General features: G+C 39.1%; 1 protein-coding gene across 2 annotated transcripts in view; it reads right to left on the bottom strand.

The window, feature by feature from the left end:
- The window catches only part of tmeff2a (transmembrane protein with EGF-like and two follistatin-like domains 2a), a 122,962-nt gene extending 100,316 nt beyond the window's left edge, over positions 1-22,646 (bottom strand). The window contains exons 1-2 of one of the 2 annotated variants that reach the window (XM_044366627.1): positions 21,838-22,646; positions 10,659-10,768 (exon numbers count right to left, since the gene is read on the bottom strand). In XM_044366627.1, the coding sequence (XP_044222562.1) occupies positions 10,659-10,768; positions 21,838-22,027 (300 nt within the window). In that variant the 5' untranslated portion in view covers positions 22,028-22,646. The remainder of the gene's footprint in view (positions 1-10,658; positions 10,769-21,837) is intronic. The other variant, XM_044366626.1, reaches the window with a different exon arrangement.
- Positions 22,647-23,893: the final 1,247 nt, after the last annotated feature.

Here is a 23,893-nt window from a genome sequence, read left to right as displayed (position 1 = left end):
GGATTGTGTAGCCTTGTCTGGGTAAGTGAAAACTCTTCTCCCATGATGCCTTGCCATGTTTACAAACACTGGTCAAGTCCTTATAATAGAAGTGAAGACAAAGAGAGAGTAGCAGGGGACAGAGACAAGGGAGGGTGAGCTATTTGGACAAGCGAGGGAGAGAAAAAGACAGACAGAGAATAATGGAAGAGATGGGAGTTACTGTGACAACGGGAAGATGGAGAGATATAGAGGGAGACTGGGAGGTGGCTGGCTTGTGCGTCTGCTGTTTAACCGCTTGGCAGTCTTCTCTTGATTAGGGCCTAGCCCGCCAGTCCCTGCGGAGTCTCCCCAGCCGAGTCACAAGAGACAGGCTACTCTGTAATAGTGTCTGACAGGCCAGCCAGAGCCACAGAGGAGCTGACACAGATGCTCCGCTTTTCAGGAGAGACGCCCGACACAATTCCTCCCGAAGTCTCCCTTCTCCGCCTTCACTAAGTAAAGCAGTAAGTGTAGTAAGTCAATGTAACAGGCAATTGAAAGTCCAAATGTGGTAGAAATTAATTTTGTCATTGACAAATGTGTATCATATACTGTATAGTGTTAGAGCTGAGGTATAAAGGAGCACCCTCCGTTGAGTACATTTAAGGTGAAAAAAACACTGCGCCGCCCCTTTGCTCCTATAGGAAGCGTTGCGCTGCAGTGCATCAACAGGAAGACATAGTAGTTACCTGGATGTAACTCCAGTTCTATAAGTACAGGGCCATGGGTGAGTTGCCTATTGTTGTCATGATTAATAACTTGACAAATTAATAATCTGAGAAGTGAGATTATGTTTTGAAAGCAGCAGATCAACCAACAATTAATTAATTTTTGCCTTGTATGTACATACAGGCACAGTGAAAAGAAAGCAACAAACTAGTATATAGTAAGTAAAAGCACTTTTTCAAGGGCAGCGAGGCTGGAAATAGGACAGTAGTGTGAAGTGTCGCGGGGCGCCGGTGTGCACCTAACCGCCGCCAGTATGGGGGTTGCACATAGAAAACAGTAGGGGTGGCTGTTTCGATGGGCGCCATTCAGCGGCAGTGTATTTTGGCCTTAAGTCCCATCTTGGTTTGTTATTCTAATTCTAATTAGACAATAATCAGGTTGTGATTAGAATCGCCTAATCAGAACCTAATATGATAATATACAGTGCACTGCACGGCAGCCCTGAGATACTAATAACAAAATACTTTCATCACTGCTGTATTTCACAAAACAAATCAACCGATCAGATAACACAACAATGCAGAAAATGGAGCAATTCAGAAAACACAACCAAATTAAATTAAACACACATGTAGCTTGTGACATATTAAAAAAAAAATAAGACACAAAGACATTTGACAATCCAGAAATTAGAGATAATTGGGTAGCCCCCTGTCATTTTTTAAAACTGTGACAGCAAGGTGCTGTATTTTTTTCACTAGTGAAAACCAGACAGTGCTACAGACAAGGCTGCTAATGGGTGAGATTTTCAGCATTTCATAAAATGACACAGAACTGAAACGATTAGTCAGTTAACTGATCAACAGAAAATTAAGCCCTAACTATTTTGATAATTGATAAATCATTTGGGTCAACTTCTAACAAAGATGCCAAACATTTGCTGGTTCCAGCTTCTTAAATTATGCAGATGTGCTGCTTTTCTCTGTTTCATATCATTGTCAACTGAATATCTTTGGGTTTTGGACTGCTGGTCAGAAAAAAAACAAGATGTCTGAAGATGTCACCTTGGAATCTGAGAAACTGGGATAGATATTTTTCATAGACTTTTTATAGACAAAACAATGAATTGATTAGTTGAGAGAATAATCAATAATGCTTCTAATATCTCTAGTTACAGCCCTAAAATTATAGAAGAACCTGTCACATCAAAGCGATGGGTATCGAGAGCAATGCTGTCAGCAGCAGGCAGAACCATGGAGGAGAGAGAGGTCTCCCAGAAGGAGAAAACAAGCGCTCTGCACCTGACCACTCTAGAAAAAAGAAGATCACCTCATCCTTCCAAGTGTTGTGGTAGCAGCAGCACATGGCGGTACAGACAAAGAAAAAATATTTTGTTTATTATTATAATTATTATTTTTTCAATAAACTTCATGTGTGGCTTCCAACATGCATGACAAAAATTCAGCACAATATTGTTGCACATTATCGTAGCTTATACATGCTGTTAAAACCGGTTTTAAAGCCGGTTTTGTGCCGTCAGGTGAGAAAACTAACTGTGTAATAAAAAGTACATAGCAGTTATGTCACATTTTACACAAGCCTAATTATGTCATTAGGTTTTGATCCATATTATGTGTGAAATATTCAATTACTCCATCAACACTGACTTCGGTTTAACGGCACACTCTCACATATTAATACACAGATATGTGGCTCAGAAAATTCTTTCCTGTGATAACTCGTCTATTGGCACATTTATCAAAGGCAACGGCAAGATGTGGTTGTGCCCAACCACAGACACCTGCAAGAACAAGGATTAATTAACCGAAATTAAATAAAGCTGACATATTTTCTCACGGTTTGTGTTTGGCCATGCAGATCATTTTGGTTTAATGTGTTAAGGTTTGGACGATGGATGCAAATAGAATTTTCTTCTTTCCATAATAAATAAGACCTGAACTTTTCCCTTCTTCTGCTATATTCTCGCCTGCAATTTTCATGCAGTTTGGAGTATCTTTCAGTAGAAAGTAGTTCTAAGCATTCAGAGGCCTAAAGAAAATGCTTTAACCTATTACATTCAGCCGCCTTTAGACTGTGTGATAACAAAGATCATGTAGGTTTTATTGCATGTTACACTGCGAGATGCCTGCTATACTGTAATTAAATCTTGGTCACAATCTGTGTCAGACTGCATAATATCAATTTGAGGCATTTCTGATTGTGTGCTGAATGTGTGGCGAAGTGTGGTACGACAATGTAAATAGAAAAAAAACAGAGACAGAGACATGTCATTAGCTTGTGTCATAAATTTGCGCTGTTCTGATGATTCGAAAATGCAGCAAAGTCACCTCCATCGTTTCAGTTTGTGTGTGCTATGGATGTTTAATAAGGATAATAAGGTGTTTTTTCCCCCAAAACTTTATTCAATAAACTGCACTTACAAAATATGTCATATTCTGATTGATTGGTGTGTAGACGTGGGTTGTAGCAGCAGTCACATTGTGAGAATTTGGTCTTAAATTTCTGACACTGTCAAAATTTTGCCTCAGACTGTCTTTGTTTGCCAAATCTGTTGTCAGTTGACTTGTCTCACAGTGCGATTTACTGTAGGACTACCACGTTGGTCGTTTGGTCTCAGACAGCCCAGAATCACACAGTGTAAAGGGCCCTTTAAAGTGGTAGAAGAAATCTCAGATTAAGACCTTAAGGGCTCACAACTCTCCTACAAGCGCCAACACACTAACAAGAGGATACAATATAAGAGAAGTGATTTGAAAAAAAAAAACAAAAACAAGTGAGAGGATAGAAGTATTGGCAGGAAGTCTGAAGATAGCAGGAGATGCAGGTCATGTTGAAAGAGGGTTCAGCTATGCAAAATACAGGAAGATGAAATAATCCAGTACTAATCTTATTCTAAAAGAAGAATACATTCATTTGCTTACTTGGAACAACACTGAATTGACTTTATTCACCAGTCAAAACCATCACCAGTTCAAATTTAAAATGAAATATACGCCTTTAAATTTTATCATATGTAGTACAGTGTGAAAAAAGCCACAGTAAGCAGTGATGACACACATCAAGAGTTACAAGCTGGATGTACTGTATGTGCCATGTTATGTCGCAAATTGCTAATAAAATATACATGTGCAAATGCCTCCTCCAGTGCTTTAATTATCTCAATACAGAAAAAAAAACACTAATAATAACAAGCACATGAAACAATATCAAGCAAATTATATGACAGATGAGACACGATAAACTGTACATGAATGTGCAGAAGGCCAATGTGCAAGTGGAGGACATGCACATAGATGTGAATGTTAATTAATGAGATGATTTTAAACTAACGATGGATGCTAGGGAGAAACTTTGCATAACTTTTTTTCGTAAATAACGGGTCAGGCTACCTTGAGGGTAAATTAGGTCATAAACAAATCACACAAAATCAAGGTTGTTCAAAAATGGCTTATTTTGGGTAAGTAGGGCAAATCCGTCCATCTTTGATCTTTAGCTGTGACTTCAAAATAAACTGGAGAGCCCTCCACAACGATCTCATTACCACTCGCTATCAGTTTCAGTAGCTGATTTTGTTCAGTGTGAAAAACCAAAGTGCATTCAGTTTTTATAAAAAGACTGATAAGTAGCCCTGAGACCAGGCTGGCATTTTACGTTCTGTCACCTTAGTCACAGTTGAATGCTTATCATCATCATTGTCAGGGTCCCTGCTGTTATAGCATCCGAGTGTGGCCTTTTATATGGGCCCTGCATCAGGAAATAAATTCACCATTATTCAAAAACTGGGTCCCAGTCTGTTCACATGGCCCTGGATAAAAGGATGATAAATTAATGCAAATATATGGAATGGGGTCTGCATCAGAAGCTGGTGTCAGTACCACCTGGGTCTGTGTGAATGTGTGTGTAACAGTAGGTATTTCATTAGTTTACATTCTGTATTACATGGCTGTGTGTTTATGTGCATGCGGAAGGAGAGTTCCAGAGAGGAAGATGGAGGAAGTTGGAGAGGGCGGGCCAGTTGTGTTTCTGCAAGCTTTTTTTGGGATGTGTGTGTGTGTGTGTGTGTGTGTGGATTTGAAAGGTATGTACCGACGCATTTTCACCGGTCCTTGTTTAGTGCAATATGAAGGATGCGCTGCCCTTCCACACCCACCCATCAACAGCATATGAACTCACATTAGCGCTCATCCCTCTTTGAAGTGCTGTGAGCTTCAGCAGTCCAGCCATCACAACCCAACATTAGACAGCTTCCGGCAGTGAAAAGCGGGAGAGCAATTTGAGGTCAGACATTAGAGCGAATAGTAGCCACATCAAACAAGCAGCAGGGCGCATATTGAAGACCAAATGTGCTGTCAACATTATCCTAAGTTCTCTTACATAAAGTCAATAAATATGCTACGCTGACTGAATGTAAATTATGATGCTGAATGTGTATTAGGATGTCAGGAAAGAATGACTATAAACCACTTTTATGTGAACTAATGTTACATCAGCTCTGATTCTACTTTACCAGTCCACGTGGGAGAGCCCACATTGAGTAAATATACTCATCCTCCCATGCTCACGAGGAGCGGCATGGATGACGTGGAGAACGTCCACATATGCAGACCCTTAATGTAATATCAGCTACAGTTTTAATGATTAATTGATTGGTCAATTGACAGATAATTAATTTGCATCTATTTTAATTATTGAATAATCATTGTATTCATTTTTTCAAGCAAAAATGCAAGAATTTTTCTGGTTGCAGATTCTCAAATGTGATGATTTGAAGCTTGTCTGTGTCATAAATGATAGTAAACCAACTTTCTTCAGATTTTGGACTGTTGATCTGACAAAACAAGACGTCACCATGAGCTCTAAGAAATTATAACAGGCATTTTTCACTACTTTCTGACATTTTATACAAAACTATTAATCAATTAATTGAGAAAATAATAGGCAGACTAATCGATAATGAAAATAAGCATTAGTTGCAGAACCACGTCCACTGTCTACTGTCCTGCTGTCTACATACACGTCCGTTTTGGAGTCAGGACCTTAAGTCTGGACAGGTACAATTAATCGGTGATTCATAATTCAGCAGTTTAGGTCTGCAATTAACATATATTTTAATTTCCAATGAATCTGCTGATTATTTTCTCAATTAATCAATTAATTAATGTGTCTACAAAACATCGGGAAATAGTGAAAAATGTCCATCACAGTTTCCTAGAGCCCAAGAAGATGTCATCAAATGTCTTCTTTAGTCTGATCATTAGTCCAAAATCCAATGATATTCAATTTACTATAGTGAAAGACATGGAAAAACAGCAAATTCTCACATTTGAGAAGCTGGTACTAGAGGATGTTGGGCATTATTGCTGCCATAGACTGGGATCTATTATTAAAAAACACTGGCACATATTATCATCAGATCCAGAAATGTCCATGTACGTGAAAGAACCACCATTGATAGTCTATCTAAGAAGACATAATCTCAGAGATAGCCTTGTACATGCTAGTGTAAAATCAGTGAGAAAGTGCACAAGCCTTGTTAAAACCTCTTACAAATGGCTGCTACAAATGTGGCAAAGGATGTGCTCAATGAAAATAATACAGTCAAGTGTAACGACTTATTACTCATCCTCATACTAACAAAACGTATACTATCAATGATATCATCACATGTTCCACTTCTCAATTCAATTTATATGATCAAATGCCCTTGTGGGTTAGCCTATATTGGTAAGACATCATGTGCATCATTGAAACAGAGAATAAGTGAACACAAGAACTCCATAAGGAGAAATGATAGAGATTACCCAATAACAGTACATCTCAATGACTTGACAACCATATTAAGCTATTTAATTATGTGAGATTTATTGTATCCGAGTAGAAAAACATCTCTGCCATATTGTAAAGATAGGTTTTGTGTAAGGAAGGTTTAGGTTTAGGATACTAAAATTACTTGATTAAAGTTAGGGAAAGATCAAGGACATGGTTAAAAGAAACCAACATTGACCAATGGCAAGAAAAGGAATGTGAATAGTTGTCTGCATTGTCAAAATCAGACTATTCACCCAGAGCGTGAGTGAGTGACCAATGATGTCATTTTTCTGATGAGGACAGTTCGTGTTGGTGAGTTAAACTTTTGTGTGTGACTTTTTGTGACTGCAATGTTCATTTACCATGAATCCATATTGCATTATTTCAAGAGAATTATATACAATCTTTAGAGCTGTTGTGTGTCTGAGGCAGCCAGAAGGACGAGGCATGTAATTCTGTAAGTTGCGTTGATTTTATTGCCTTTTTATTTCAATTTGATTGCAATTTAAGCACTTTGGTAGATATTTTTCTGTAATACGTTTTAAATGAGGCTGAGACCTTGTTCCTGTAGTCAGTACAGGAATTCTGGTTTCGGATATTTTCTGAAGTCTTTACTGTTCATTCATGTGCATACAGTTTTGTGTGCCTGACTCTGTATCAAATAAAAAAGATTAAGTTCTTCTACACAGTAACAACAAACGTGGCGTTATGAACTGAGGAAAATCCTTAACAAGCTGGATGCCCTCTACCGCTCTGCTGTAAGCATCCTCCCCACGAGCCTCCAGCCTGAAACAGGACTGGGAGATCAGGCAACATCACCATGAGCCAAAAATGGCAGAAACACAATCATTACATAAAATTGGGTGTATTTGTCTTGTTTATTCTGCAAAACATTCCAAACAAATCAGACACATTCTGGGATCAAACCTAAATTTATCCCACTTGGTTACAGGCTTCATTCCTGGTGCCATACATGTCTTGACTGTGAACCAGGTGTATTACAAAACAATTCAGTCGGTGTGAAGTCACTGGCGTCAGCCACAGAAAATAATTAGCAGTTTCTGGCTGAACTTTCTTGCTGACACATCTGCTAAATCTGACCTATTTTGAAAAACTAAAAGTATTTTTTTGACGAAGGCCTGTAGTCAGCAACATCGAGCTATAATTGCGACATAAATTACCCATCACATTAATTACATCTGCTGTGTTGACATCTGTCTCCCACTCATCTGGAAAGTCTCCTTAAAATTCCTGAGAAGCTTTTACAGATGTTCCACACACAATCTGCTCCAACATGACATCTAGTTTGTAAACAAAGCTGCTACATCCCTCCAAAAACCACACACAGTGTTTTCCAGCCCCCTTCCCCTTGTGACGTGAACGCCTTTCAAAAAGAATCGCTGTATATCTTTTCTGCCTACTGACTATCAAAAGTCATGTTTGCACATACTGTATTTGATCAGATGCTTTGGTCATGTATTTTTGTTAATATTTCATTTCTTTGCACCAAACTCATGCATTTAATTTGAATGATTATTTGGTCATTTCAGCTACCGTGGGCAAATTGTCATATTGATTCACTTACATGTATAAATTAAGGTTTATTCCCTTTTTTAGAATTAATGTTAGTGTTATCTATCAACCATCTCAATCTTTTCCTAGATGTTCACTAAACAAATATTACTGAATGAATGTAAATCAAGACAACTGGTGTCACAGTGGGTTAGATGTTTAGAACTTGACAAATGCATGTTTTGTTGTTTGGATTATGACTTTCTGTCACGCTTTGTGTAAACAGAAAATCAACATGTCCAATATGTAGTTATGAGAAGCAATTCGAAACTCCAAAACTCTAGCAATATAACACAAAGCACCAGTAAAACAAAAAAAAAAAAACCCTGAAATGTCTATTTACCCTTTGGTGCACAGTTTTAATTGAAATGTTCCACAGCTCCATGAGCGCACATATTTTTAGAATGGACGACCCCTTTGGGAATCGGCACTGTGACCTGACATTAACAAAACCAAACTGGCAACAATAGATTCTGCCAGCAGCTATTGTGAGATGAATTAGTCAGGGTATGGTGTTAGCTGACACAAAAAAAAAGCATTTCCAGGTACAGGACAGCATGTTACTTCATAGTAGTTTGACTCCGGTTAGTGAGTGAAAGTCTTGGCTCTTTCAAGAGTCAGTGTGAGGTGAATCTAATGCATCTTGGCAATGAATAGTGTCCATTGATTCCACCACATCAAACTCACTTCCTCCTCACAGAGCCCCTTCCATGTCTCTTCCTTGGGGTTTTTTGTGTGTGAGTGTGTGCGCACGCTTCTATAGATTCTGTTAGAATGAAGAAAATTCATCATGGATGATAATCTATACAACTTTCATGCCTCCTCTGTCAGTTTTGAATGAACTGTCGACAAGAAGGAAAAGGAAAAATCTTGGATCTATTTATTTGACATTAATTAGGAGTGACTGATTATTTCGGGACAAGGCAACAGTTGCTAGGCAAGGAAGGTCATGTTTACCTTGATTGATGAAATAAAGACAAAGAGATGATGCATAGCTGAGTTGACCTCAATCCTGTGGTATTAAGCCAGAAATTGTGGTATGACCTGCTCTTTTCTGAGAGCATAGAGAGTGCCTCAGTACACAGCGACAGCGGTATCAGTGTGAGATCTCCTGAAGAGGAATGGAGCTGTAATGTCATTTATCTACAGGCCTCTGTTAACGTTTGCTCCCAGGGAAGTACAAAATTGAGATAAAAGCTGGTGACCAATCGAGTGTCAGCTTGCCTAGTGCCTGGTTGCGCTGATGACGTGCTGATAAAAGCGACGGATGAGAACACGTGCAACGTCTTCAGATCTCAGTGGCTTCATTTATCCAGAGCTCTGCATAGCATATCAGTCGGCAAAGCTTGCAAACGTTATACCAAAATCAATACTCAGCTGACTGGTTTGCTCCTTTTATATTATAGGTTTGGTCATAAAGTTAAGTATGAGTCATTATCAAGAGCAGCATAATTTCCTAGATTTATGCCCTTAACGAGGGCCTTCTAGTCTTTGGTCTCATCAGTGGCAGGGCTGTTTATGAATGTGGACAGCGTACAGCGGTCCAGGACAGTGAGATGGGGTTTCACAAGGCGCTGTAAAGCTGGCTCATACTATGCAACCACCTCCCCTCGGGGCTCGTACTCTCCAGTCAGGACAATGGACTTCAATCCAGTTGATTACTGTCGTTTCATTTAAAAAATATGTTGCATTTAAACTCAGCACATGGTTCCAGTAACATACTACATTGTTAATGATGAAGTTTTTGACATCTACAGCGAGTGTTTTTATCTAGAAGAGAACTTGCAAGTTGTGTGAATCACACTGTGCGAGTTTTAAGTAGACACAACAACATATGATCTTATTAAATCTTTATTATCTTTATTATTATTAGATTTCGTGTTGAAATCAAAATAAAAAGTATTTTCTAAAAGTAGACACAGATCAAACAGTTCTGTCCATCGTCTGTTCACACTCCAAACCCTCAAATACAGGAAAGTGCTTATCTAAGAGTTGATGTAGTGTACATCATCAACTGGCTTAAGATTATTCAAATGCTTCAAGAAATATTGTACTACTGAATACGTAACATCCCACATACCGTGCAGGCTCTTTCACTGGACTGTTCGCTAAGCCTCGCCCCCCTTAGTTACTGTTGCTACGCTTTCCATTCTCGCACAGCGCATATGCATTTTACCATAACAGTGCCAGATTAACCACTTGAACTACTTAGTCATTTTAAAATCAATGGATCCCTGATTTCAGCACAGAGAGACAAGAGCAAGCTTCTCAATTCAAGCTGGCGACTGTCAAGTTTTGCCAGCTGCTAGCAGATTGTATCAGCTGTTGTTCTTGTTTTGTGGTTTAGGGTTTGGACAGGAAATAAAAATATACACAGCCTGTAGAATTCTTAGAGCCCATTAGAGCCCTGTATGCACAACGCTTCTGTAGGTGGAGAAATTGCTAAGCTATCACTCCTCAGGGGAGGGGGTTCAGGGAACAGTCAATTAACACCAAAAATACCTCAAAAGAAATAAACGAAACAAACAAAAGAAAAAACAGTAAAACAGAAACATCACAGGTCTTACCTTGAAGTCGCAAATGCATGTCACCATGTTCCCGATTCGTAGACACTCCCCGTCGAACTTGCATGTGTTGGTGTCGCACAAGAACAGGTCTGTGTCTCGGTCATCAAAACCTGGAAGACCAAAGCCAACAACAGACACCAGTGACTAAGTGTTTTTCTCTGTTCAGCCCTGAAGCAACCCCGAGCCCCCTTCAGGGTCATTCATAATGACCGTCTGTCATTAGTCATGGCTCCCACAGCACAATGCGTTCTTTAAACACACTCTGTACACTTTAAAAACACAATGCTGGTACACATACTTGCCCTTAGCTGCCAAAATGATAAAATACATATAAAAAACTACCAGTTTCTGGGCTGTAGACATTAAACACAATTTATTCCACAATGATATTCCCTCACTTGGTGCACTGTCTGACACCTCAGTCAAAAAATCTCCCATAGGTGTTCAATTGGGTTGAGATCTGGTGACTGTGAAGGCCATAGAATATGATCTGACATTGTTATGTTTCATTTTCATCAAATTATTCAGTGACCTCGTATGGAAGCATCTGCATTTGACATTCTATCTACTCATTTGTTCAGGTTTTCTTGAATATTTGTTTGTATACAACAAGGCTGACTCCAGGGGCGTTGTCCTGGAGAGGCAAACCTGGGATATGATCCGATTCTGGCTGTGTTAGGGATCTCAAATGACTCCAACAAAGCATCCTGAATCAAATCAAAGAGTCACGTGGGCATGAGACTGTAGACTGAGCTCGGGGCTATCAGTCCACCTGAACCGATTGTTCACAAAGAGCCAACCCATGTAAGAGCCACCCCATGTACATAAAGGCTTCTGCATTTCATAGTGCCAAATAAACTGAATTTCAGCTGAAATACAGCTAAAAATATTGTTATTGTAAAGCAGAAAGCATTGATACAGTATATACAGTATATAATTTATTAATTGTTTACACAATCTCATAAAAAATTAAAGGTAATGTTTTATTCCCAGTTTGCTGTATATATCAATCTAAATTACAGCTGAAAAAAGTAAAAGTCTATATCATACTGAAAGTCCAAGTCATCCTGTTTCATGAGGAGCAGCACATTTTCAGTAGCATTATCTTTTGCAGAGACGGCTTCAGAATCAAACCACATTACTTAAGTTGTCTGAGACGAAATTTAAAAACAGCATGATCCATGTTTGTTTTGATCATTAATTACTAATTGCTTGATGATAACGTAATGGGATTTCAGTATACATCATATTTTGGTATGTTGTGTAGTCCCAAAGAAGCCATTTTAATAATATTTGTTTATGCTGTATTTATTATTTATAGTTATATGTATTTATATTTGTATTTATTTATTTGAAGAGCTCAGTGTAAAAACCATGCATATGCATCTAGGAAATCTGCTACATCAGCCTTAGTAAGAAGAGACATGAGAGCTCAACTGATGTCAGCTGATATTTGTGTTTATCACAGGTATATGAGTAAATGCAAAAAAATGTTTTTCAATTATAGTTATCAAATATGTGATTTCCAGTGTAGATTACTGTTTAAAATGTTCTGTATATCATATATCTACAGCAAGTGTCATTTAAATAATAATCTGTTTTGAGACAGAAAAATATCTTGCCTTGCCTTCATATCTTTTTCACATTTTACCGAAAAAATATTTGTTTACAGTTAATGAAAAACAAATATAAGATACTGTAGTTATCTTTCAAATATCAATAATCAATATTGTGTCAGCCTTAATCTGTTAGTCAGGCTCTAGTGTTCACCTTTTGCTCAAGTGCACATGCAGAATCACTAGACCTGTTTATGTAATGAGTTTCATGCATTTCATCCAAAGCATTGAGTTACTACTTATTTTACCGTACGCTAGCACATTAATAACTCCACAGTACTTCACTTATGTAACAGTTGTTGCTGTGCCTACTGATTAGGGCAATTAACTGAAACCTGATGGAGGACTTTACTTTAAAAATGCATGAGATGTTTATTGATGCATTAAATAAGACAAATACTGTAAGTCAAGAAGAGCCTGAAGTCCAGAAGTGAGAAAATCGGAATTTGAAGCTGAGGATGAACAATGTGGGGTTTGTTCCTGTAGTTGTCTCAGTTCATGCTTTGCGGCATGGGGAAATGGATAATACATGGATTTAATAAACAGAAAGCTATGCATGCAAAGAATTTTACCTATGCGGCTCAGATCTAGTGAAAATCCACTGAACATTTTGATGGTTGTTATATTGTGAACATTTAAATCCTACATAATTTAATGTCTCTTCTTTTTTCAGTGACAAGTATTGCCACTTTAAGCACCTTTGGAAAATGCATTTGCTCTTCCAGAGGGTGAGATAGGTACGAAAATATATTATAAATCCAATTTTAGGTTATCTTAATTAACCTTATTTAACCAGGCACATCCTGTGTGAACAAAAATCTCCTAATTGAGTACTTAACTGATCTCATACAGATATTCTCTTTAGGCGTGCCATCCTCTACAGGGAGCACAAATGTCATGTTCAGCTTGCTAACAGCTCTCCTGGGGCAGGTAAGACATCACTGTCATGCTCAAGGACACTTCAGCAGCATGTCTTCTTACAACGCTACACTCTTACTATTCTCTACCCAACCCTGTAGCTCTATGTTTCAGTCAGACTTGGCCAAGGTTTTGCCATCATTCAAACATTTAAACAACACAAACCAACCAATCTACAAAAGCAAACATACAAACAAAAGCTAAAAAGTTAATCAGAAATTTACAGTTTAGTATGACAGATATTCATTCAGAGCTCATCAAAACACAAAGTACTTTGAAACCACCTTCATATTTTTTAATCTCCAGGAGTGATCCAAGTGATATTGATTCAAAATTTCACAAGTGCTGCACTCAAATAAAAGGTTAAATGAGACTCAACACAATGAACCCTGTGAAAAACATCTCTTTTGCCTTAGTAGAAACTTTAACTTTAATAAAATATATACATACTGAATAAATTTAAATCTTCTCAGGTTTGGACTCCTCATCAACCACCTATGAGTTAGATATTTTACAATGCTAGTTTCTATTAAGAGATGTCCTTTTATAATGGACACTTACACTCAGCACCTTTGTAACCGAACTAAAATAATCCAATACCCTCCTCTCCTTCTAAAACCCCTCCTTGGCATGAAACAACCTAGCGGGCAATAATACCCCATGGAAGTCAAGCCCGTGCTAAAACAAACCTGCAATTTTCCAGGGTCCTGAATGACCATAAAACGCAAGCTCTCTGTGCAAATATACAATCATCGAGCCAAGAACAGTGACATGAGAGGTCTCGACGTTTGGAGTGCATGGATGGAACAAAGCCCTAAGCCCACAGAGGGCAATATGAAGTAATCTGGAAAGCCAGAAAAAAAAATTGGCACCCAGGCAACTGGCATGTTGATGATACTCTCTGGAGAGCTGCATTGTTACGGTGACAATCAAAGTACCGGCTAGGTGTATACAAATAATATAAAAATATGAGATCCCTTTCAGCCTAGCTTGTAAGACAGGATTTTGTGTGTGTGCACGCGTGGGTGTGTGTGTGTTTGAAATCACCCCAAGCTGATCATTTTAGTTAGATATTTTAGCATTTTTTCAAGGTTCCTAGACAGCAGGCTATAGAGAACCCATTGTTTTTATTAAATGAAAGGAAAAAGAGAGAATGTGGCTCCTCCTCATTGCCACTCTCTTCTTGTGCGGCTTGAACATCTTCGGCAGCCAGCAAGCAAGAAAAATACATGTATCACTTGTAAACAACTACCGCAACTGCAGCAATCAAAAAATTCGAGACAAAAGAAAGAAACTTTGTCTAAACTTCAATCACAACAGAGATTGTTTCTGTGAACTGTTTACAAGGCTGCAAGTGATGCATCAGCTTTTGTCATGGATGTCAAGCCTCTGAATGAAACAAGTATAAAAAAAATAATAGAATAAATGTCCCAGATGATCACTCCTCAGAAACATCACGGCAAACAGGATTTAGGCTTCAAAGAAAACGCAACACAAATCTCAATTAGTTATATGACAATGAGTGCCTAACAGCGACTATAAATATAGATCTACAATACTGAAACCTGAGAGGTAATATATCATATTTGTCAGCTGATAGCTTGGGGAATGCAATATTCTTAAAAATGTCATTACTTTCACAGTAATAAATGACACACAATCACCCTGACATGCACAGAAGTCAGTTTTCATTATCCTAGGGATGTATGTCTTTTAGCCATGAAACAAATTCGGCCCTTGCTGCAGTCCTTTTTCAGGTTCACTTACGTGGCAGCTTTTGAATTCTGCAATCTGAGTGCATACGTTCGGAAAACATCAGCATCAATATAGATTTGTTGTAATGGAGCAATTGCTCTATGACACTAAAACACGATCAGTCAGAAGCGTAAAACGGGGTGCTGTAAAATTTGGACAACTTGACAGGAGAGAGAAAACAATAAGTGGCCTTTTTTTTTCACTAATTCGTTTTCTGATGTCCACATTTACTTCGTCAGCTTCTAGGTGCATCTAAGCCAAAGCCGTTCCGCTTGTTGAGAAGGTAAAGATAAGGGTTGTCCCTGTGACCTAGGGGTTAAGACGCTGACCGTGAACCACAAAATCCCCCCACATGTCATTTCACATCTCTCTCTCCCTCATTTCCTGTCATCTCTCTACTGTCGATATCTAATAAAGCAACATAAGGCCCAAAAATAACCTTTTTTTAAAAAAAAAAAGGGGAAGAAAAGATACAAACTAAGTTTTTCACACTTGTAGGATTAGCTGGCTGTAACATCCACATCACTTATCAAAGTAAACCATTTATTGTTATCTCCACCCGGGATCCATTTTTGAGTAGAAACTCAGTTCTGACAACTATAGAGCGCCTGTCTAAAAAACCATAAACAAATAGACAATCTGTGTATTAAAAGAAAAAAAAATCTGAAAAGCAAAAGTATACATTACATAACACTTTCCTTAAAAATAAAAGTTCCAACACTGTGCTTAGATTTCCAAAACTTTAAATCATGTCAAATCATGTCACGTCTCTAATAAGCCTTTTCTCTAAAGATGAACATTTCCAAAGTGCAAAAGACATAAATGGACCATAACTGTCAGTACGGGAGCTCAGACTCTTTGATGGAAACACGTTTTGATTATATTGTATGTCAAAAAATCTTAATAAGTACAAGAGACCTTTTTTTAATCATTAACCCGAACTGCTGCAGGACTATCATAACTATTAAACACTCGACACTGATTCAAAATCGGGGCCTTCAAGAGCGACATTTGGCATCTGAACAGGATTTAGTTTGACGTTGATGAGGTTGAAAATACTGAAACCTGCATAACATTATGATACCTAGAATATAAATTTATAGAGGAATTCAACCTACAAATTGCTCTTCATAACATCTAATCTAGTAGTAGAACAGACTCAAATGTCTACATCAACAAAGTTACAAAAAATAACTGCAGGGAGGGACCTGGTGACAGATATTGTATAGTATCTTGACAGTGGAAGGAGCAACTTTCTGGCACAACAGTGATCGCACATGATAATGAATTCCTAAGGTAATAATATTCAATGTGATATTCACAAGGATTTCAGCTTTCATTGGTTACTGTGCATCTAGACGATATTTGTCTGTTCACTGCACTTTTTTTTACTTTGTATGATCTTTTCTTATTTTCTTTGTGCACAGACTGTACATGCGAGTGAAATCCTTCCCTCTCATTCCCTCTTTTAGAAAATGTCATGGGTGCTGTTTGATACAGGTGCTGTGCACAGCCCAAGTTGCACTGTGTCAGAGGCCAGGAAAACTTACACTTCCTGCCCCTGCCCTGTTTGCCAGGAGAAAAAAAAATGGCCGTTTGCCAGCTTGTTTCTCCTGGCAAACATCAATATTTGATGTTTGCCAGGAGAAACAAGCTGGCAAACATCAAATATTGAAAAGGTAATGTTTATATGCTAACGATTAAGATGGCAAGCGAAGCACTTACTTGTCTAAAGGAGAGAGCTTGTCAGCCAAATGCATCTCCTCCTACCTACCTGGAATTTCACAACACTAAGGACAACGAGGAGTCCTTCCCCCGTTTTAAGCATTGTACTGATCAATAATTAAGTAGAGTGAATTAATAATGAGGGCTGAACAACCACAGTGGTGAGACATCCTTTCTTGACCTCTCTCGTGCCCGGGGGCTTATTTTTTTTCTATAAGTTTGCAACAGGTTTGTCATGAAGAGACGGATAGTTTAGTTTTCACTTTGTCAGGTTATTAAAATGCACAATAACTCTGAGCAATAAAAACTCCCAGATCATAATCAGAATGAGGTGCTTTAATTACAGCACGTCTTTAACGCTGTTTTTCCAAGTGGAAAAATAAAACATTTTCAGTTAATACTCTCATTTTACTTATCGTCTCTACAACTGCCTTGTTTCATACTTTAATTTTTCTGCTATTGTATCCTGTCAGAGGTGTGGACCTGCATGCAAGTGAAGTACTTTTGACCTCTGTCTTGACAAATCTTTGAAGCAGATGGCCAATTTTCTGGTAATTCACTCCCCTTGATGGAATTTACAGGGGGCTTTGCATATTCTGCACTTATCCCTGTCACTTTCACAATCAAAGCATCACATGGCCTTTCAGAGTTAACAATAGCAGTGGGATTCAGTGAAGAAGGGATTGTGGCCCCTGCACAGAGACACCCCCACAGGAGATGTAAGTAGTAAATATCAGTCATACTGTTCACCCAATTTGACTGTTATCAGTCTATTGAATAGGTGTTATCACATAACACGCATCTGTCCTACACATACAGGCTTGAAGGAGCCTACTAAACCTACTAGTAAGTTCAGGAGGCTGTTATCACCCATTTATTTCAGTGAGCCAATGTTTTTGGAGCCCAGAAGGCGCAGAAGGCTTGTTATCAGGCATGTGCTGTCATGTGACCGTCAAGTTTCTCTGCGAAAGCAAACAAAATGGCTGAAATTCCTTTTATTCTCAGTGGAAAATTCAATATTTTAAGATACTCTTGGCATTAATATGCATTTTGATGACATTTCTAGCCAGAAATATGCATTTTATTTCCATAATCTTCATTTAGTGAATATATATGATGTTTACTTTGTTAATTATTATGAAGATTTTTTTTTCAGACTTTCTATCATTGCTATGGTGGTCGTTATTGATGTTGCTATTATTTTATGTAACTGTTTGATGATGTTCTTTCAATTTAAAAAAAGGAGATTTTGGAGTGTCCCAGGGATGAACTGCATTTGAAATCCAGGATTTGAAGCTTTGTGATTGGCTGACCGGAGGACCTGCTGCTCAGAAGTATTTTCCTCACTGCCACCATGTTAAGGTTTTCTTTTAATGATATCTGTAAAAATTTCTCAATACAAAACACAAAAGTGTCCTTGATAACTCAACGATACGATAGGTTAATGTTAAGGCCGTCAGTGTTCTCCAGTTTTTCATCACAACACATGGCAATCAACAATCACAAACACAATCAATGCATCAAAACCTGTGCAACCTTTGTAATCAACCACTACTGCAATCGGTGCAAAACTGAATAAAACTGAAATTGGACTGACTGAAACTGACATTCGACAAGAAGTGAGTATTAACATTCTCAGCTTCAACTTGTTTTTAATATGGATGAATAAAATGGCAGAAAGGCATGAGCTGGCTGTTGGAAAAAGTCTGCAAAAATGTGCACTCATTGAAGATAACAGACTTCTCTCATTTACTTAAAATGATACAATCCAAAAACTACAGGCAAACTGCCATTATGTTTTCACTGTGATAATTACACAAAATACTGAATACACAGTCAACTGTGCTGAATGAATTTAAAAGAAAAAGTAAAATGTCCTAGTGTCCTAGAGAGAATTAGCTTCCCATGTTCATTTTCCATGTATAGAATCTTAATTAATGGAGCACCAGCCTTTCCACTTAATAATAATACTAATGTTTATACATAAATTACCATCATAACCACACTTCAACCACCACCATTTCATAAAAATGTTCTAATTTGTTCAAAAGACCATTGAAGTGGCTATAATCAATATATTCATATTAACAATGGATCTATGATCTAATGGATCATATTAATAATGAACTAAGATTATGTGAAAGGGCTTGCTTGTAGTGATGAACCTAGAAGGAATTAGCACTCAACTCTACAGTTCCTCTAAACTCTTACACGTGTTTTAGCTTCTTTCAGCTCATTGTTTTGGTTTTCCAGCCCACTTTCACCAGCGCTGATTCCAGCTGCACTAGGCAGCTGTTTTCAGTTAAAACATTTTAATAAACTGACCACTACCTGACCAGTACCAAGTGGCAGACAAACAAAGTTAGCAACTAGCTTGCGAACATAGTGGAGTAGTTTTCTCTATATTTTTCTCAGGAGTTGGTAGAGACTAAAACAGAGCTACAAGATGCGAATATTGGATTTACATATACCAGGTGACCAGAAAAACAACTCCAAATGAATGCTAATGTTGCTCCATGCTATATATGTGAATAAGCAACGGTTTGTTAACACGTCAAATCTAACAACTTTATAAGTTGATACTATAGCTTGACTCCACTGCCCCCAAGTGGCCAAAACGCAGGTTTAGTTAAGGCAGGTTTTATTTCAAGAAGGAAAAAATGATTTACAAAACATTCAGGATCTCAAGCTGTGGGAACAAGCACTCATTTCTGTTGCAGCAAAACCTTTCAAACACTGTCTAGTGCAGCTTTATACATAACATTTATCCTAATGACACACTGGGTCCACCAAAGGCATCTGGAGACAAAGTCTATCTCTGCACTCACAATAGAACAAGGACTAACTAAGTGTCAAGATTATTGTGGGATCCTCTGTTCTGCCTCAGTGAAGCCTTCAGTGGCGGCTTTTCATGGCAGTCCACAGATGCAAACCTAACAGAATGACAATCTTTGTCAAAGCAAGTTTTTTTTTTCTCCCTCATTATTTCATTCCATTAAACAGAATCTCATTCAACACTTGTTCAAATGCGACACTGCGGGGACTGGTACCCCGTTTTCATGACACTACTGCCCATTATCTACGACTTAAAAGTAAAATGACACTGAACTCATCTGCACACTGTTTTTTAACTTTGGTTTTTTCCCCCTGGACTGAAAACTGTCACATAATAGTGTTTCATGATATGCAGAAGGGATAATTAAGCCATGTGCAATTACTGTCTGTTTTTTTTTTAAATGATTATTATTAAAAATAAATGTATCTTTTTCACAATGGACCATGTGTGACTTGTTGTATTCTATTCATTCTAATTGATGCAGGGTACAAATGTGGGTGTCTGTGTGTGTGTGTGTGTGTGTGTGTGTGTGTGTGTGTGTGTGTGTGTGTGTGTGTGTGTGTGCATTGCTGTCAGCGTATGCACTTAAGCTTCCTCAAGGCGTGTAGGATAAAAGCCTTCGTCTAAATGCATATGAGTGTGTCAGGAAGTGGGGAGGCAGGCGAGTGTGTATTTGGGCAGGATGTGTGCCATTATCAGTCATTAGCAACATCAACAAGCAGCACAAAATAAACTTCCAATATACAACGATACATATGATATTGTGATATAGTCTGAATAAATGAATGGGGGATCATTGCAAAATAATATATTACAGTAAAACAGATGGATTTATTCAGCACCACTACTGACATAAAGGATTCTTAGAAAACTTAAACATCTAGACTAAAATTGTTGAAAAAATGAAAACTGAAAACTAGACTGCCACTGAAATCTGGCCAGATATTCGTTTTCGTAAAAAAAAAAAAAAAAATTAAACATCAAAGCTGCTTAGTATAAGGACAACAATATCCCAAACACAATGAACAGCAATCATAATCTAATGATATTGCCTATCCTTTTATCTTCTAATTAATAGTCTATTATCATAATCAAATTCATTTTTTAAACTATGATATAACATCTCTATCATAATCTGACAGGGGATTTTGTTTTGTCTGCTGTAAATGAATCAAACAGGAATCAGTATTTTTTTTTTAATCTACTGAGAGCTGTCTGTCACTATAGAGAATATTTCCATGATGTTTGCAATAGGCTATATAATATTTCCTCTTTTGTTTATCAGGATGCCATCCAAGAGGACTCGAACTAAGTTTCAAGCTGCAAAACGGCAGTCATGCCTCCATATTGATGCGTGGCTGTTATGAGCTATAATATCAATACTGCTACTGCCAATGAGTGTGTGGAATCGGCTCGGAGCTATTTTAAGGGTTCAGACTTGGACAGGCGACAGGGGAAATATATGGCGAGGCGCTGTGCTCTGCAGCCCGGTCCGCTCCTTTTATCGCTCTGGGCACCGCGGAGAGGAAACAAGTTTACAGCTGGTGGCCTATAAAAGAAACGACTACATTTATATTTAAAGTAACACTAAATGAAGCAACTGGGGTGCTAAATAAAGCCAATAATATCAGATTTATAATCTATCGGGCGCGAATTGGGAATTACAGCCAGACGAATTGATCAAACTGTCAGAAGGTGGAATAATAACCCACAAGCGGACCAGAGTAAAATACATGTAGGCTATATTCAAGTTTCACGACGAAACATCTGAGAGTGTCCATAGCCTCTTAAGCGCTGGTATGATTATTGTGGCGTACCACGTTATTCTGGCGGACAATCCTCTCAATCATTCCCTGCTATATTTCTCGCTAAAATGTTCCTTAATGTTGCTGTTTTCACTTTGTGTCCGATCGAAAGCATCGATCTCTTGGCTGCAAGTGATTATTCAGACATGATCGGCTGTGCGTGCCTTGCTGGCATGCCCCGAGACAAACTCAACAAGGCTAAATGAACATCAAGCAACCCCAAACTGTGCATCCTCTCACTCATCACGGGGGCTTTGCAGTCGTCAGTATCTGCAGCCCAAATATTCCACAGCACCAGTATGAAACCCAGGCATGGTTACTGGACAAAAGCATAGGCAACACTTTATAAGAGAACAGCATGAAGCCAGACTTGTTATTACAGCTGTTAACTTTAATTCGGTCCTCTAATGCTGCTTAGTCCTGATGGTTTATTCTTATATGCGTAACTTGGACAATAGGTGCACATCTAGATAAAGCGAAAACCTAGAGAGATTGCAACTCTGCCTTCATGATATGACTCTTACCGGAGCAGTTCCAGCCGGTCGGCGTCTGGCAGTCGCTGAGGGAGGAAGGGAAGGCGCGCAGCTGCTCCACAGGTAAAGTGGCGAGAAACGATACGAGGGTGATCCTGAGCCAGCCTCCCGCCGTCCCGCTCCACTGGCGCAGGCGTCGGGGCTCCTTGAGTGGTGCCTGCGCCGCCACGGAGAGACCCATATCTCACTGGCCCCGACAGCACAGGCGAGGTGGGAAAGAAATGCAGACGCGCACTGACAACTCCAATCCCGGCAGGTTCAGCGGGGCGCCTAGACACCGACAGCAGACCATTTTCCGACCGTGCGCCCCATGTAGTGTCCCGTGTGGACTGACCAAATGGGTTCCGCCCGTTCCAAAGGGGAGGCTGCTGCAATAGGAGGACGGGTGGTGAAACTGAGGGTTTGGTGAGCGATGGAGGAGGTTGTGTGGGATGGAGTCGGGTGGAAAAGTTAGCCAGGCAGGCAAGAAGACTTGCGAGAAGGGGAGGATGCTCAAGGATGAGGAGAGGGGGAGGAAAGATGGGAAAGAAACAGGGGGTGATACAAAAGCAGGTAAGAAAACTGTAAAACTGAGAGGATGTAGCCAAAGTATCCAACGGACAAGGTTTGGAGACGACGGCAGTTGTGTAATAGTATCCACCACGGGTGAAACGAGCAGCTCTCCTGCGCGAGCGGAGCGATCCCCCGTTTACTTAGTATGTGTGGTGCGTTCTGAGTCGCAGTGAGTCGGTGTTTGGCGCTCTCTCTCGCTCTCTCTCTCTCTCTCCCTCTCTCTCTCTCTCTTTCCCTCCCTCCATCACTCACCCTCTCTCTCCCACCAGCAGCTGGTTTCTAGCTTGGTTATGATCACGTGGAGTGTGATGCGAAATGTATGGTGGTGGTGGGGGCTTAGTAATAGCTAATTGGAATATCTTACTGCTGGGGTAGGCACAAAGGACGAAGACAAAATGAGAAAGATAAAAAAAAAAAAAAAAAAACAGAAAAGGAAAGAAGGAATAAAGACACGAAAGACAGAGTGCTCCAGGCCTAGTCCTATCAGTTGGTGATGCCTATGCCAGGGATGGGCAGTAGGGGAGGATGCACTGCTTTTATAATTGGCCAGGAGCATTTAAAAAGTCTGCAGAAATCGATTCGTCCAGCCTGGCCTGGGATAATTGCTCCGCTTTGAAACGACACTGATGCTATTCCTGCGCCTCTGCCTCCAGGCAATCCAAAGAGACCCAAATATTATTCATATATTTTTGGACATAACCGACTGCTGTCACGCGGGGCAGGGTACGTCTGTTAATTGACATGCTTTCGGCCATGAAAGCCCTAGAAAGTGTATAGCATCTGAGGGAGTTAAAGAGGTCAAGTCTAACATCAGGTTGTGAACACTAACCCTCTTTGAACCAAGGAAATTAGAAGCCATGCGCATGGAAAAGCATTTATATAGAGGAAACAAAGGGTTTGCTGTTAAGGCCCGTCACAGCTAGACACTTGACCTCATGATATTAAGTAAGCAAAGCTGCAGCTGCCTGTAAACAGATTAACCTTTTACTTCTTTTCATTCGGAGGTCATTACATGATAATATCTATCGGTTGTCTCAGCTATGGGGTTCATAACACACGTTTTATCCGCTGCAATAGCAACTTGTCACGACACACATACACACACACACACACTCACACACACATAGAGGGGGGATTGGACTAACACCAGGACACATCTGAGATGTTGGTGACAATGACAGTGAATTCAAACATGGTTCTCTTGTGCAACTATTGTCATGGCCGTAAAAACTACCATAACAATATCTATTAATAAACTGACATCTATAAACAACTTGTGACACTATTTGGTTACACCTGCATTAATTAAAGCAAAAACAACTTCAGGGATTTGGCTGGTGATTTTCAATACTGTCAACAAATCTCATGTGCAGAGCCAAACTAACAAGGAACTGATCTACTTACAAGTATTGTGTGTATATCCAAAGCCTGGTTTATCTTATTCCTCTGTGCTGTAGACCTCCCTCGTTGTATCAAAACTACAGAAACACATGAA

This window comes from Thunnus albacares, chromosome 11 (genome assembly GCF_914725855.1).
Source record: "Thunnus albacares chromosome 11, fThuAlb1.1, whole genome shotgun sequence".
Taxonomy (NCBI): domain Eukaryota; kingdom Metazoa; phylum Chordata; class Actinopteri; order Scombriformes; family Scombridae; genus Thunnus; species Thunnus albacares.
This window is presented reverse-complemented; position numbering and strand designations above follow the sequence as displayed.